The sequence below is a fragment of the Manacus vitellinus genome, unplaced genomic scaffold, assembly GCF_001715985.3.
Source record: "Manacus vitellinus isolate BGI_N305 unplaced genomic scaffold, ASM171598v3 scaffold_51_pilon, whole genome shotgun sequence".
Classification (NCBI taxonomy): domain Eukaryota; kingdom Metazoa; phylum Chordata; class Aves; order Passeriformes; family Pipridae; genus Manacus; species Manacus vitellinus.
In genome coordinates, this window is record NW_021940620.1 from 4,124,528 (window position 1) to 4,140,496 (window position 15,969).

The window sequence follows — 15,969 nt, forward strand, 5'->3', positions numbered from 1 at the left end:
CGCAAATTAACACTCCTGTACACACTGCAAGGCCTGCAAAGCCACTTGGCACCTCACTGCAGACGCCACATTAATTGTGATAGTGGTTTTTTAAAAGCTTACTGGAAGAAAGTCAATTTAAACAGGGCTTTGTATGTTTTTCTAGCCTGTATCTCCTTGATGCAAGGCATTTCAGTACCTACATCAAGTACTCTGTAAGCAGGAGTACAGTGTCTTTGCCTCATTTTGATAGAACTGTTTTATGGTTACAGTTTTATTGTTATAGCAGCATATAAACTTTTCTCCCCCCCATCTGCCTTTGATTTGCAGTGTTTGGCTGATACACTCAGCCAAGTCCTTGCTTTGCCCCTGAAGCTGTGGGATAGGAAGTAGTGTGGGAAGAAGGGAAGGAATTTACTCTGGTCCTGCTCAGCCCCATGGCGCTGACCTGGACGGCACCAACTGTTCCATCTTCTGTCATGCAGAGCAGAAACAATGTCACCAACACCAACATCCAAGGAAAGGGGGTGGCTACGATGGGCTGTAATCAAGCCCAGGAGGTGGCACTGGTTACAGAAGATAAGCTTTCAAAGCCTGTCCCAGCTCTATTCTACCCCCACGATTCAAAGATATGCACGTCTGGAGCCTCTTGCAAATGAAAACTCATTCACATCAGTGAAACAAGGACATCAGTTTAAAATCTTACTGTGCATTAGGGCTAACTCAGTAAGCACAAAACCTGAAGTCAGGCTCCTGTGGAGCTGGAACAATTTACTGTTACCACACAAACCTTCTTCAAAGGAAGGAAAAGTCAGGACTGAAATAAAGAGCCAAAATTTGCTTATTGCAGCTACCCTGACAGACAGCCTGAACACTTCCATGGAAGGTTCCCCTCCTACTGCTCAGCAAGCCAACCATACTGTGTCAAATGGATTAAGAGAGTTGGAGCAAGACCAAGAAAACATCAACTTAGACATGGAAGAACAAAAACTACCAAAGTACGTTAATGGGTCTTGGAAACTTGTACCATTTCCTTCTCAACTCAGCACCTGAGTTCAGGAGTCACAACTGAGAACCCAGCCTTTTTCTTGTATAATCCTGATGCCTGTGTTTCCCAGTTGCCAAGGTTACTTCATTCATCAAGCAATTAGAAATCAAGCTCCACAGAAATATGCATTTGAAGACTTCAGAACGATCTCCTTACTATGGCAAGGGCTTAAATATGCCACAATTCCGTGGCACACTGTATTCCTCTGCAGCAGTACAGTCCTCCTAAAAACCTTATCACAAAAATCTTCATCTTTAATGACCCAGAACAATATTTAAAATAGGAAATGCTACTTTTCAAACCTCAACTAAAAAGATTATCTATAAATACTTAACACTGAAAGCATCAGACAAGTTTCCAAGGACTAACTAGCCAGCTGATTAACAGAAAACCTGGGAAAAGGTGACTCACAAAAAATACCTATTTAGGATAATACACCACTTCCAACCACGTTTCAGAATGGCAAAAACTGTTACACATTGTAACTAGGTGGCCCTAGTCCTTCAAATCTTTTCTTATGACTAATGAAACAAAGTATTTTTTTTTTTTAATGTTTCTAGATCTTCTTCAGCCAGTTCAGACTCCTCACCTACAGGCAGGTGGTCAACCAGCCTCATCTGCAAAAGGAGAGTGGCACAGGTTCAGACAGAAAACAGTTTTCAAAAATGAAAATTACTTTATTTTTCACTTTGATACCGATAAGACTACAACTGCTCAACAAGGTAAACATAACAGTTATACAAAACATATGTAATTATTTACAGACTTAACTGTACAAAATAATTTAAAGCTTACAAAAGTTTCATGCAACCTCTGCTGACTGACTGACACAGTCTAGGAAATCTCCTGGAAGAAGCATAAAAGATCTTTGAATTTATTTATTTAATGGTTCAAAGAAAGGATGCTGCAAGGCTTCATCAAGAGTAATTCTTTTGGCTGGGTCATATTCCAGCATCCTGCGAACAAGGTCAAACAGACTTTGATGATCTGTGTCCTGGCAATGCATGAATTCCTGAAAGAAAAGAACAGGAGGTATTTTAGAGAGTTGTTTCACAACTGCAAGTCTAACAGAGCAATAAAAGTGTTGTCTCCTACCTTTAAAGGCTTACAGCGCCTCCTGACATACCGGCCTGCAGAGCTGTGCTCGTCCCAGTCCAACTGGTCATGGTGGAAATAATGCTTCCTGCATGACAAGGAAAATCACATTAAGACAGTGCCAGTGCGCAAAGCAGGCAGATGCTTTTCCAAGTCTTGAAACACCATAAGGTGTGCCTGTGTCTATCTCTGCATTTGGGAGTTAACATTTCTTGTAGTGCAAATTTATAGAGTTTATACAAAAATCAATGTCTAATACTGTTCTGGTGACCATTCCAAACTTGGCTTTTAAAGACCTAAGAACATTCATACTCAGTTACAGTCGAGAGCCTGACATTTCATACTAAGACCAGTAAAAAGGACTGTCAACTATTTAATTAATCTCCATCTGACACAACTTCTTGCAACAAACTGAGGTAACAAAAAGCCTGTGAGTCCCTTTGTTGATCTTCAGCAGCTCATAGCTAACAATGGCAACTTTACAATTTCTCGTGTAATAGGAAAGTATGAGGCAACTTACCACTTGTATAGTGAACATACCTGGATTTCTTGATCATGTGAGTGGGCAGAGGCCCCAGGATTCTTTCCATCATTGCCAGGTGTTCTTTACTATCATGTGTCTGTGTGGAAAAAGCAATGAATGCACTTAGCACATTTTTCTCCTCTTAGCCACTTGGTAACAACGTTCAACTACAAACAAGATGTTTGCCAGAGTACTGTCCCAGTACCTTTACATGTTACCACCTCGAATTATTAAAAACAGATTATGCAATGCAGATTATACAACACTTTCCACAGCTAAGATGGTCCTTGAACAACAGAGTTTATAAACCAAGTTTTGTAAAAGTGTTTTCTTTACTCTTAGTTCCAGCAGTATGAGAGATTCTACACAGGCTTCTTCAACCAAAATGCCAGAACGGACAATCTTAGACACTCTGAAGGAGATATTTAAACATCTTATTTTTATATGCATGTTGGCTTTACAATCTCATTTATATAATCCTTAAGAAGCCTGTGAGGTTGATTATGTCTTTTACACTAACAGTTAGGTACATCATTAAGAGACCAAAATCAGTAGCCTGTAACAAACACATTCTATTTAACTTTATCTACCCACCTGAAACACTGTAAATCCCAGGTAATACTCAATCAGAATACAGCCAATACTCCACACGTCACATGGCTGTGACCACCCCAGTGCTGCAAAACAGGTAAAGTTTATGGTTTACTTTTCAATACATTCTCAATACCTGTAACCCACAAAGCACATGCCCAGTTTCCACACATTTACTGATGCTGATCTTACCCCTCCACGACTCCCCAAACCTTAGTGGGAGAGAGTGGGAAAGGAACATGTTTGGACTTCTGTTTTTAGCATATTTCTTCTACTGTTTACTCTCAAGAATTACAACACCACCATCTGTTATGGTGATGGTTCCATGACTGGTTATCAGAACCATGAGCAATTCCCCCAGTCTATGAAGTAAGGACATCTGAATGAACTGCAATGAACTGTCAGAAGGTTTAAGATTCTTTACTGACCTAAAATAACCTCAGGTGCTCTATAATGTCTTGTAGACACTAATGTGCTGTGATGCTCATCATCAAAAGTTGCACTTCCAAAATCAACCACTTTGATGTCAGTGTTTTTTAAAGTGCGCTCATCTCGCTTCTGCAAGAAAATCAAAATGCTGTCTGTTAGTATTTTTTAAAAGCATGCTCAGGCAAAAGGTATTCATCACATTATCTTCAAAGCACTAGCTATCATAAAATGCTAAAAATTAAACCCCTGTAAAAAAACCACTTCTTCCAACTACATCAATTCCTATTCAGCTCAATGATCCAAGAAAGAAGAGTGGGTAATAGCTGAGTAAAGACCTTTCCCACAGTAACAAGAGTTCTTTTCCTCTTTCCTTAACTTTCAAGTTAACTTCAGTTACTTGTTATCTTCATCCTGTTATTTTTTTTTTTTTAAGAGAAGTTCCAATGAAGACAGAAAACAGCACAATTCAAGTTGGGAGAAACAAAGAACAAACTTACCATTTTGGCATTGTACTTCACTATGTAATCAGACTCCACAAACAAGATATTTTCAGGCTTTAAGTCTGTGTGAGTTAATTTATTATGGTGTAGAACTAGAAGGAAAAAAAGAAAAATATTCCATAATTTATAAAATAACTTCAAAAAGGAAAAACCAAAAACCACCCACATATTTGATAAGGGTATGGGAATTTACTTACAGTTTATGGACTGGCAAATTTGATAAGCCATGTTTCTAATGTCATTAATATGAAATGGCAGAAAGCTGTTTTCCTTAATAAAGTCATAAGTACTAAGTCCCAGTAGCTCAAAAACAATGCAAACATGGCCATGGTGATCAAACCATTCCAGCATCTGGACACAGCGGCTTTAAAGAGAAAACAAAAAAAAAGAAAAAAAAAAATGAAAACACCATTCATTGGATAATTACCTTCCTCAAATCCTTGGTAAATTGACTGATTTTATACTTACAAATTGCTGCTTGGATCCATGTTGTTCAAGTGTTCCAACACCTGTATTTCTGAACGGGCTGCCTCCCGGTATCGACCAACATTTTTCACAATTTTAACTGCTACATGCATTCCTCTCCTTTGAGAGAAAGTAAAGCATCACAAACTGGATCAATTATTGTTAAATACCCACGACTCCAAAGCAGCTTGATTTTAATAAGCGAAACACAGGAAGATTAAAGGTCATGGAGAATTATGAACTGCATTAGGGGAATTTGACTTAAGCACGCTGCACTCAACCAGAACAGGTTTTATGAAAAATAAATGTAATACTGAGCTTTCCTTTCTCAAATACTCATTGTATATGCTACACTAACTATTTCCCAGTGTTCTTATCTCATCTAAAGCAGAATAAACATCAGGAATCCACCTGCAAAACAATGAAAAATATTCAAAAAGTTCTAATTTGAGCAAAAGTATGACTTTTTCTCCTGCAACTTGCACAACTTGTTCTAGTTCTTTCCCATTGCTCCTATGAAATCAGGGCAATTGAGTAACTTCTGAAGTTTAGGTTATGAGTATTTCATACCAGTGAAAGTTGCCCTGAATTGACTGTAAAAATTCCAACTGTAAGGTTATTACTTAAATGGAACACAGACAGACACAGGTCATTCTGTGCCATTCACTCTCAGACAAGTTTTAATTGTCTCTGTAGAGCTCTTTAGATTGTAACGACTTCAGAATATTGTCTGCCCTCACACCATGATCTCAAGCTCCACAACACATCTAACTTGTGAAATGGCTGAACAAACAAATCAAATACAGAGGAAAACATATTAAAACCACCTCACAGAACTGCAGACATAAAACATACAGTTAAAATAGCTTAACAACTGTTAGAACATAGAGAACTATTGGAAATACAGCAATTTTCTTCTCCTTCACCAGACATGCCATCACACGGAAGTAATCATTCCATAAAAAAAAAGGACTGGATACTAGATTACTGTTTATTCAAAAAAACTTTTAAAGGATAATTCTGATTATGGAGACTGAGGAAAGCAATTTACAGCTCGACCAATTCCAAGCAACTGCTTTCATTAAAAACTAAATCTACTCAGTATCTCACTGCAACATCTTCTGAAAGTCAGTCTCCCAAACTAATTCCACACTCTTTACCTATTCTAACCTTCTCTAGTTATGGCAGCAGCACTTACAGAATCAACAGAAAAATGTGATGAAGCAAAACATAGTTCTCAGTCACTAAAAAGGGTGCGTGACTTCTACTTAGTAGTTTGCACCCTGTGATTAGACAGTTTGTGCAGAAAAAAAGTTATTAAAGGTTTATTTTTGAAAGAAACCCTCTCCAAACAGATGTTTCCCAAGACAAATGCAGTTAAGGAAGTTTGTTAGAGACAGATTCTCAAAAACTTAAGAGGAAAATCCAAGTATTTCTCCAGATAGCATCTTGTATAAAGTCAATACTATCCTAGAGAGTTCACAGAGTAATAGAAGAAACAAAATACATTTATACAGGCAGAGATGACTGAAGCACCTTAAAAACAACCAGGGACGTGTAGTATCACCTAAAAGTCCTTAACAATTTTAAACCAGGAACAAGCTTAGTTTTCAAAACCAGTATAATTGCTTTTCTTAAATATACTGCATCACTTCATTTGAATTGCTTTCTTTTAAAGAAAATGTCCCTGAGTTTTAATTTCTGATCTAAGAAGTGCCATTTAATTTCTGATCTAAGTAAGAGATTCACTTAAAAAAATAATCAACACTTACATATCATGATCTATGCATTCCACTACTTTTCCAAAAGCTCCTTCTCCTAAAGTCGCAACAATTTCATCTAAAAAGAACAAAGATAAGTTAGAACTATACAACTACTTAAAAGAAGAATGAATATTATTAATGTAGATTTAAAAATGTGCCATTATAAAAGCATAATTACTTTAAATTTCAGCATCTGAATGCATTACTTTATTGGACAGGTGTCATGAAAACAGTTAGCCAAAAAACTATCTCTTGTTCTAATCTCAAGATTCAAGTTCATTTACTAATTGGAACTTCTCGAACACAGTATTTAAATTCTACAGAAAAGAAGATATGCAAAAAAACAAAAAAGCACAAAAAAAACAGAACAAAAAGAGCAATGAAGATTTCTTTAGCCCCCCTCCTCTGACATACTATTCTAAACAGATTTTTTTCTGAAAAGTTTTTTAAAAGTGTTGAAAAATGTTCTATACATCTTGCTCTTAGAACGTCTCCACTTTCACAGATCAGGTGACCCTCCTCATCATCCTCTACACTCCTGGATCTTTTCCTTCGGTGACTCTTCTGGGAACGGCACCAAGATCGTCCAGCCAATCAATATATCAGAGTGAATTCAGGGCAGAATACGCAATTCATTCAGCGGGGAGATATTCAGGCATTCAGTTACACACCAGGCCACGAACAGTTGGCAGGAGCAATTTCAAATTCAGTCCCCAGAAATTCACAGGGCACAGTTTATGTTACAGAAGAAAAACATGGCAAGGAACAGATTTTCAGATAAATACTTAAAGTGATACAAGCAACAGAAAAAAACAACACAATTTTGTCTCTCAAACAGTGGCTTAATTGAAGACAGATTAAGACTGCAACATTGCTATTTCTAATCCTTTGCTAACAAATAGTGAAAAACAGTATTTATTTGCATATCTAAGCTCTCAGTCAGGTGAAATGTTTCTGTTCTTAAAACATACAGTTCATGTAACTGATTTTACTTCCCTCATGTTAGAGAGAGAAGAAAAATTACTCTCAAGTCCTTAATTTGCATGGGATAATCTAATACAACTTGCTGTTTCTACTGCAGAAAAGTGACATAAAACACCTGGATCTGCGGATGCATCAGTGGGCATCATGCCAATCATGAGAAATTCAGAGGGCAAGCCTTCAAAGAAGGCAAGCAGCAAACTTCTCCCATCTAAGACATTAGGTGCCATTAGCTGGGCTCACACTTTATCAAAGGTTTTTTGGAATTAGGTGCAGAATTGTTCTTATCAATTTACCAGACATGCACATTCATACTTCCAATTAAGCCTATGTTAAAAAGGCATGTCATGTCAATTACTCTGAGTAACAGGATGGATGGCATCTCAGTCTACCTGGAAAAGCACAGTTCACTATGCTGTAAAACTGCCAACCGTACTTTACAATAGGATAGCTACCTGTCTTCAATTTCAATACAACATTTTTCAGATCAATCCCAGCGATTTTGACTACCAACCACCTACATTCCCAGTGTCCAACTTGTACTGATAATAATCCCACCCCCCACCCAACAGTGATACAAAAATCTCAGCTAAGAACATATTCACATGCTCCACAAACGGACTCAAATACAACTCCTTTTTTACTAACATATTTCTTAACGTACTGTGGATCAGGAATTGAAGCTCTAGCACTCACTTAAGAAGTCTATTACCACTAATTCATTAATAATAAAGTTAAAAATTACTCATACCGAATGCGATTGGTGACTGGAGCAATGATGTCTCTTATGCTTCCTTTTATGACTACTTTTCCTGCTCCGACCAGAGGATTTGCTATAGTGGTGATGGTGACTCTTTTCATAGTCTCTGTGATAATGCCTGTGGTCATACACTTCACAGAAGTCATTCCTGTACTCCTCAACATATCTCCGGTCATGATGGTCTCTTTCATTTATGGCTCTATCGTCCAAATAATGACTGAAAATATATTTTAAGTGAATGTTCTCCACTTCAAAAACTTGAGCTTCCAACAAGATAAGTGACTTGAGCTGAGTTACACAGTATCTGTCTTTACAGCAAAAATTGACTCCCTCCCCAAAACCAGTGGAGCTTTTGATGTTACTTTATTAGGAATTTAACAACATTGTCAGTCTCAAATACATAGCAGGCGTCCACAGGAACAATATATGATCTGTCCACAGTTTGCACTCTAAGTAAGAAACTCAGACTGAAAAAGGAGAAACACTTCCTAAAACATACTGACCAACTCCATTACAATCTTAGAAGTCTCACAGTTAGACACTTTCAATATAGAAACATCCCTTTCTACACTTTCAAAGTTCAAAGTGTTAAAGAAAAATAAACCCTAGAGACTAAGAAATGTAGCATCATTCTTAGTGCTCTGCAGTGAACATTAAAAACTCAGAGATCATCTGGAACATGGATTCTTCTGCACAGGAAACAGACCTTTAAGAAAGCTGCTGAGGCACAGAGTCCCCTTACTGCTGTACACCTACCCTTCCAGCATTTTATAAGAATGAGTATAAACAATTAAACAATTCCATTGGATCTTCTTCTCAAGGGAAAAAACCAGAAAAGCACATCTTTACAGTGAAAGCAGTGTGGGAGAAAACACCAACCACCTCTAAATTAGTTAAGAGAAATTCATACTTACCATTGTATTTAATGATTAAACAAATGTTCTCTTCTTCTTGTTCACATTAAGTAAATTAAAATGCATTCTTTTTACTTGAAACTTAACATTGATTGTATTCAATACCAATATTTAACTGACACCACTGAAACAAACTAGTTACAATTGCTTGTTTTTATTAAAGAACTTCTATTTAATGGGTCAGGTATTATGTTAACAACTACCCATTAAGCTCGTCTCAAGTGAGCCAAACCATAAGGAACTGACGATTCTGAGCACTCAAAAACTCTTATCCTGAAAACATTTATTTTAGGCACAGCAAGAAACATTTGCACTACTCAATTCAGAGTCTTATACCTTTCTGAAATGCGACTGGGTTTATAGTGCTTGCTTTCTTGGCCGCTGCTCTGGGACCTCTTTCTGCGTTTGCGGCTGCTACTGTGCTTCCTCTGATCCCAGCTCCTCCTGTCATCCCACTCAGGACAATGGGATTGCTTTGAATGCCTCATCTCCCACTGGAAAAACAAAACACATCAACAAACACACATGTAGATGCAAGTCAGCTACTGCAGTCTGATCAAATATGACAGAAGTGGAAAGAATCGTTTCCTCAAATAACTCTTGTTCCTCAGCCTCCCCCCCTCTATTATTTCAGTTTGGCAGCAGACACAGCTCTGTCAGCCCAACACTAACGCTGTTATGAAACACAAATCAAGATTAAATAGGCCAACTCATCTTCACTTAATAGCTTCAAACATGTCATTAAAGCCCGTTCTAAATAAACTCTCAAGTGACTAAAGAGAATCACTTCCTTAAAGAGCCTTCTCTTGGAAAAAAATCCTTCATCTCCAAACATCCTCTCTGGCAAAAGCTGGATTTAGCTTTTCATGCTATATGGTGCATAAGTTACTACGTGAAAATTAAGTATATAAAAATCAGTCTAAAAACTTCTCTCACAAAACTCTTCACAGATCCCAAAGCCAAGCCACAATCTTTGAACCCTATTAGCATTCAGGTCTGCGGGTGTTTTACAGTTCAGTTGATGTGCCAAAGACAAAACCCACCAGCTTCTCTTGCTGGATGTTAGGTGGAGGAATTCTTTGTTCAAACAGGTACATGCACAACTGAAAAAAAAAAAAAGTAAAGTAAAACAGTGGTAGAAATAAGGAATATAACAAAACCAATTATTATCTGTTTACTGATCTTTGGCAGGAGTTTTTTGGAAGCAAAATAACCTTACCTATCTATTCCAGTATATTCTAAAGAATTAATTTACACAAGAAAAAGTTTGCATAGTAAATAGTGACACTGAGAACAGCAGTTTAGACACAAAGACAGCAGTACAATAGAAAAAATGATTGTAAATCGTGTGAATTCTGCGAATCTGTGTAAATTTACACAGAACAATGTTGGTTGCCTCTATACAAAAGAGGAGGCATTAAAAAGGAAAGTCCTAGAACATGTAAATGAAAATATCTATTCTGAAAAAAGAAGTTTTCTGATACTTTCACAAGATTTGTGAGAGGTTGGTAGTTTAAAAAATCCACAGCAGACACCTGCACCAATACTTTTTACAGAAATAGGTTTTTAAACTACCAATACAATGTGAATAGAGTGACAAACTCTGCAAAAATGAGTGACTGGCAAACCCTTTGGGTCAGTCATGATCTAAGTCTCAAAAAATCTTATTTACTTATGAAACGTTAACAAAAATTAAAAATAATAATGTGGCAAATGCCAAACCAAAATACTTGAAAAATTAAAACCGACTTGGTGCTTCATTTATATGCTTGAATTTCTTCTCTCCTTACACAGCTCCAAAGTCATTTTCCTCTGTTTTCACCTTATGCAACTCGGGTTCTGAAGCGCACTCAGGTTTCAGTTACTCAACTTTTGACGTGCACGAACACTGAGTTACAGGTGAAGTGAAAATTTTACTTATGAGTGCTTGCTTTCTCATTCCTTCCCCATTGGGTAGAAGGCAGGCTATACTAGGGCTCTGTAGGGCAATAAAATCACCATTAAAGGGTCCTGCAGAGCACGGCTTGGGGGTGGAAGGACAGACATTTGACACGAAAAACTGGAGAAACGGTTTTGCTGAAGATTAACTGCTGCTTAACTACACTCAAATGCTTATGGCATTACTGGAATTAAGATACGAGTTGCAAATTCTGTCCTTAAAGGAGCAAAGGAAACGCGAATGAGGAAGAAATGGTCAGAATCGGTCTGAGTCCATTTTACAGCGAGAGCCACCTTAAGATTTCTGACTATTGTGCTCTCCCCTCTGAATTTATGCGCCGAGGAACTTCACTTATGTAATCCTGACAGCTGCCACGAACATATGCATTCCTGTAGCATATGGATCTAATCCATATCGCAGGCAGTTTTCGCTCCCACATTGTGCCATCAGGTTCCTCAGAAGGGAGCCGCGGCCCGTTTGCAAACGATCCACGCACGCCGAGGCCGCAAAAGCCGCGCCGTGAGCTGCCTACACAGCAATTTTCAAATGCCTCTCCTCCAAAACTTGGCAGGCGGAGGAGGTCAAAGGCTTATCCCTTTGGGATGGCCAAAGTCCGACACCGCCGTCCCTAAAGGGGACACCCCCAACCCCAGCCCTCGGGCATCGAGCCCCTTCCCCGCCGGGCTCCCCCGGGACGGTTCCGGGGCCGGCGGGGGGAGGAAGGGCCGGTGCTGGGCGGGCGCCAGGCACGGAGGGCCCGGTGACGGAGCACCGCCCGCCCCAGCCCCCCGCACAGACTCTCACATGGCTCCTGTGCCGAAGAGTCTCCTCCGCCTCAACATCCCCTCACGCTGCGCTCGGCGCCCCCGCGCCGCGGAGAAAACGCCAGCACCCACACGCCCTCCTCCCCCCCCACCCCCCCGCGCCCGCTGCGCTTCCCCGCTGCTTCGCCTCCCTCGCCCCCCCGCAAACAGAAACGAGAGAGAAGAGAAGCAAAGATGAAAAGTGGACAGGGAAGAAGGGTGGTCCTCACCACTCACAGCTGAAAAAGAAGACGAGCGAGCCCCGTGTCCGCCCTGCGCGCACAGACAAAATGGCGACGGCGACGAGCGCGGAGAAGCTGCTTCCTCCTTCTCCCTCGGCCTCGCGGCGTCTGTGCGCCGTGACGTCAGACGCACGGCGTGAGGGTGGGCGGGGCAGGGGCCCCGCGGGGAGGGCCCGCCCCCGCGGCTCTGTCGCTGAGGCGGTGCCGCCGCCATTGCGGGTGCTCTGAGTGAGCGGTGTGGTGTCAGCCCCGCGTGCCTCGGCATCGGCTTTTCACACATCCTCCGTGGATTTGCGACCCGAATCCATGGAGGGGCTCAAGCGGCACGGCCGAGTTCAGCGGCCACCCCCGAGCTGCGGGGCTGCCCTCTGCCGGTGCCTCGTGAAACGGGTGTAACAGTGCAGAAGTCACCGTTTAGTCTCAGTCGCCAATTCATTGCTTCTAATGAACCCCCGAAGCGTAACGTTTGAACAGTGTAGAAATCACCAGTTAGTCCCGATCGCCAGTTAATTCTTTCTAATGAAGCTCCCAATCGTAGCGTTTGAGCAGTCCGGTGCCCGGGCAGATTCCACAGTTAGGCCCAGCTTCGTGCTCCCCATCAGGAGACTCTGAGTTGTTCCTGCGTGACACAGTAAAACCCCGATAAAATCGGTTATCTAACCAAGTCTGCAACTCCCAGCTGCCCCCTCCTCTGTGAGGAATTGCTCTGATTCTTGTGCAATTCCTGGTTCACACCTGAACTCGTGTATGGTGGTGAATCTGGTTTAGTCATGTCCTGGCAGAGACAAAATCCATACTCCAAGGAAAGCAAAACTCAGCGCCACAGACCTGAATTTATAATGGACTCTACAGTGGGATTAATCCTGAACTGTACGGTGGAAAAATACTGTTACCAACCCCTCTAGATGTCAGTCAGACAGAGAGTTCAATAAGCCCAAAGAGACTGTTTGCAAGTAAACAAAAGCAAACCCCAAAGCAGGGAAAAGTGGAACTGGAATGCAAGCTTCAAATTTAGCAGCTCACAACGTTTTGTCTGGGGAAAATCACAATCCATGAGGGTTGATGGGTAAATTGAAAAATTCCTGCACTCAGTGACTCTTTCCTAGAATAATTTTAGCAAGTTTTACCTCTAATACAGCAAGATTTTGCAGCTGAAGCAAAATCCAGAATATCTAAGGTGTAGTGTACTTTTTATTGAATGAGTGTCGGTGTCTTTTTAATGTCAGTACCCCAAAACATTAGCAAAAAGTAGTTAAATAAAGACATGCTTTTGCATTTGTGGTTTTAAAGTGTTCATTAAAATTCATTTGCCAGAGAGCTTAAGATAACCATTTAAACCTGGTTTGCACTAGAGTGAAAATCCCGTTTCTCTTTTTTTTTTTAATTTATTTTTTTTTTTTTTGTAAGGAGAGAAACTAAGATGTGGGGCATTAACATCTGTTTGTTGCCACCTGTTTTTTAAAAAAAACCTCCTTGCCTCATCAATATTGTTGTATACCAGATCTGTTAATGCCAATTATGGCTTTGGTGCCAGTGGTTCACTATTTCTCACTTAGTATCTAAATGATTGATTATTATTTATAAATCTAGTGATAACATCTGCAAAGTGTTAAGAGTTTTCGCAGTATCCACTGACAGAGCCCCTGTCTGAGGAATTCTCTCAGACTACAAGCAGCAGAAAAAAAGATAGAGGCATAAAATTAAATATACAGAGTGAGTGTGCACACGTTAACAGGCAGAAAATATCTGTGTACCTGACACTCATCAACTGTACCAGATAATTACATTTTCTCATAGACTTCTTATTCCAAGAGATGTGTCCAGGAAGAATATCTGGATTTTACAGAAAGTTCCTTGCTGAAAAGCTGGTGACAAGCCAGTGGCTGGTATCCCTGGCAGGGCAGAGGAGATGGGATGTGACAGGGTCACGCTATCTGCCTTTCTTGCCTCGCTGTCTCTTCTAGGGTTTTACTGGGTTTTACCTTTGCTATTTTTGTATCCCCTTATAAATAGATGACAGGCCCTTTAACAGGGTATAGCAGCTCAGGGACAATTTGGGGAAATTACATTTAATGAAAAAAAAAAGCTAATGCTGAAGAGACTGTCAGAGCTGACTACCTTGAAGCAGGAAAATTTTGGTTCTAGGGTCTTTCGGTTCTCTCCTGTCAAGAAGAAGGATCTTCAGCCTGGAATAGAAGGGGTAGAAGTAACTAATGTTCATTATGAAAATGAAATCAATAGCAGCTGTAAAAATTTATTGGTTTCAGTCAGAGGTTTTCAGCTGACAGTTGAAAGAGGAACAAACCAGAAGTGAAGAATCAGGCCTTTTTGAAGAAGAAAAGCAGTGTATAAAGGCTGCACCCCCTTTATAGCATATATACATAAAGAAATTTCCCTCTGAAGCAAAAGCCTTACAACAGATTTCGTGGAACAGATTGCAAGGCAGTTTCAGCTACTGCTCTTCATGAACAAAACACTCTCAAAAATACCTCTCCAGGCATGCAAAAGGAAAGCAGACTGGGAAGCAGTTAATTTTCCTTCCTGTTCAGGAGGTGGCAGTGGAGACCCAGCAGTGGAGGGATGTCAGCTGGAATTTAAGTGGTGTCTCAGAGAAGGATTGAGTCAGGAGAAATTCTCTGGCCATAACCGGGTTATGTAGCACAAAGTAACAGCCCCTCTAAAAATGGCCATTTTTAAGACAACAATAACTGAACAGTGTAGAATCAAACTAGAGAAATTTAGCCTTTACAAGACTGGGAAGGAAACTCATGTGACTGCTGTCAACCCTTATGGTGTTTACTTTTGTTTATATGAGATATTTCCTTCTTTAATTAGATTTGCAACACCAAATGTATGCACAGCTTGAGGAAGAAGTAACACACAATGCAACTGTGTTTTAGATTGCTTTGTACAGCAGAATATATTACGATTCAGTGTTACTGTGCTGGTGTGTGAGTGTATGAAAAGATACCTTCAAAACATTTGCTTCAAAATGCAATTTTGTAAGGTCCCTCTTTCAAATGCCTTCCCAGAGTAGGTGATCCATCCTCACAGCAGCTCTTCAGGAGACGTAAATCTCATTTAGTTTTCTCATTGTTTGGATACAAAATTTAAAGCAAGGGTTGACTGCCTTGCCCAAAGCCTCAGAAAAACTCCGCGCCAGAGCCAAAAATTCCTGGCTTTCAGTACTTCCAGTGCTGTGCTTGCTTTCTCTTAATTAAAGATGTATTGGTTTTGTTTTTCATCCCTCTGGTTACCATCAGAGGGTGGCTGATTAGCAGTTGTGTTTTGCCTTTAGTTGTTTATGGATTTCTGCAGTTCCATGGTTTGGTTTTTATACTGACAGAGAATTTCTTGGGCCCCCTTGACTGGGTGGGAGCAGCTGTAGCTTTGCTTGGGAGCTCAGGGACAGAGTAATGACAATACTGTCTGTTTATAAGGGACTGAACTGAATGGGGATGGAAAAACCTCCAGGAGCATTTCTAAGATGTCTCAGGGAAAATACATTATTAATTTCACAAATCACTATAACTACTGATCAAGGGAGCCAGTGTCCCAGATTGTTGTGGCATATGTAAATTCAGAGAGATAATTGGAGCTTGGATGGGTGGATCAGCAGAAAGGCAAAGTGAGAACCCACTGACAGTTGTATTTCCACTCCACGAGAGTTTATTTTTGTAAATGAAGTTTTTAATTATTATTTTTAGATTACACCGTAGAATAGGAAAAAAAATGCAAATATTCAGCCAGGTGAAAAAGAACAAGATACGGTTATGGCTTAGGGACACATTTTCCTCCTTAATGAATTATTAGAATTTTTCTTAGAAACGCAGTGGCCCAGAAACTTTGTGTGAGCGTGGGCACTTGTGCCCATTCACATATGCACTGGTGAAAAGTCGTGCCAGATGTGGTGGTTCTCTCTGAGCTGTGAGTGGTA

General features: G+C 40.1%; 1 protein-coding gene across 8 annotated transcripts; it reads right to left on the reverse strand.

Moving 5' to 3' along the window:
• Nucleotides 1-1,680: 1,680 nt before the first annotated feature.
• On the reverse strand, nt 1,681-12,138 carry CLK4 (CDC like kinase 4). Of its 8 annotated transcripts, none has more exons than XM_018081110.1 (14): nt 12,028-12,138; nt 10,092-10,151; nt 9,385-9,542; nt 8,126-8,351; nt 6,867-6,957; nt 6,403-6,469; nt 4,634-4,750; nt 4,363-4,529; nt 4,163-4,257; nt 3,665-3,794; nt 3,240-3,322; nt 2,663-2,742; nt 2,123-2,210; nt 1,681-2,039 (listed from the first exon to the last, which is right to left on the reverse strand). In XM_018081110.1, exons 2-14 carry the CDS (start codon nt 10,143-10,145, stop codon nt 1,902-1,904), a joined length of 1,494 nt encoding a protein of 497 aa, XP_017936599.1. In that variant the 5' UTR covers nt 10,146-10,151; nt 12,028-12,138; the 3' UTR covers nt 1,681-1,901. The 8 variants fall into 8 exon arrangements, with proteins under 8 accessions (XP_017936599.1, XP_017936600.1, XP_017936601.1 ...); XM_018081111.2 differs by having other exon boundaries at nt 12,021-12,138; XM_018081112.1 differs by lacking the exon at nt 10,092-10,151 and having other exon boundaries at nt 12,028-12,134.
• Between the last annotated feature and the right edge of the window lie 3,831 nt (nt 12,139-15,969).

Bases quoted from the DNA above. Each gene is read 5' to 3' on its own strand.
- CLK4 (XM_018081110.1), bottom strand. From the start codon at position 10,145: ATGTACCTGTTTGAACAAAGAATTCCTCCACCTAACATCCAGCAAGAG. The intron at 8,352-9,384 runs GTATAAGACTCT...ATATATTTTCAG, and splicing joins CCCAGTCGCATTTCAGAAAG to TCATTATTTGGACGATAGAG. The intron at 2,743-3,239 runs GTGGGTAGATAA...TTTTCCACACAG, and splicing joins TGGGATTTACAGTGTTTCAG to ACACATGATAGTAAAGAACA.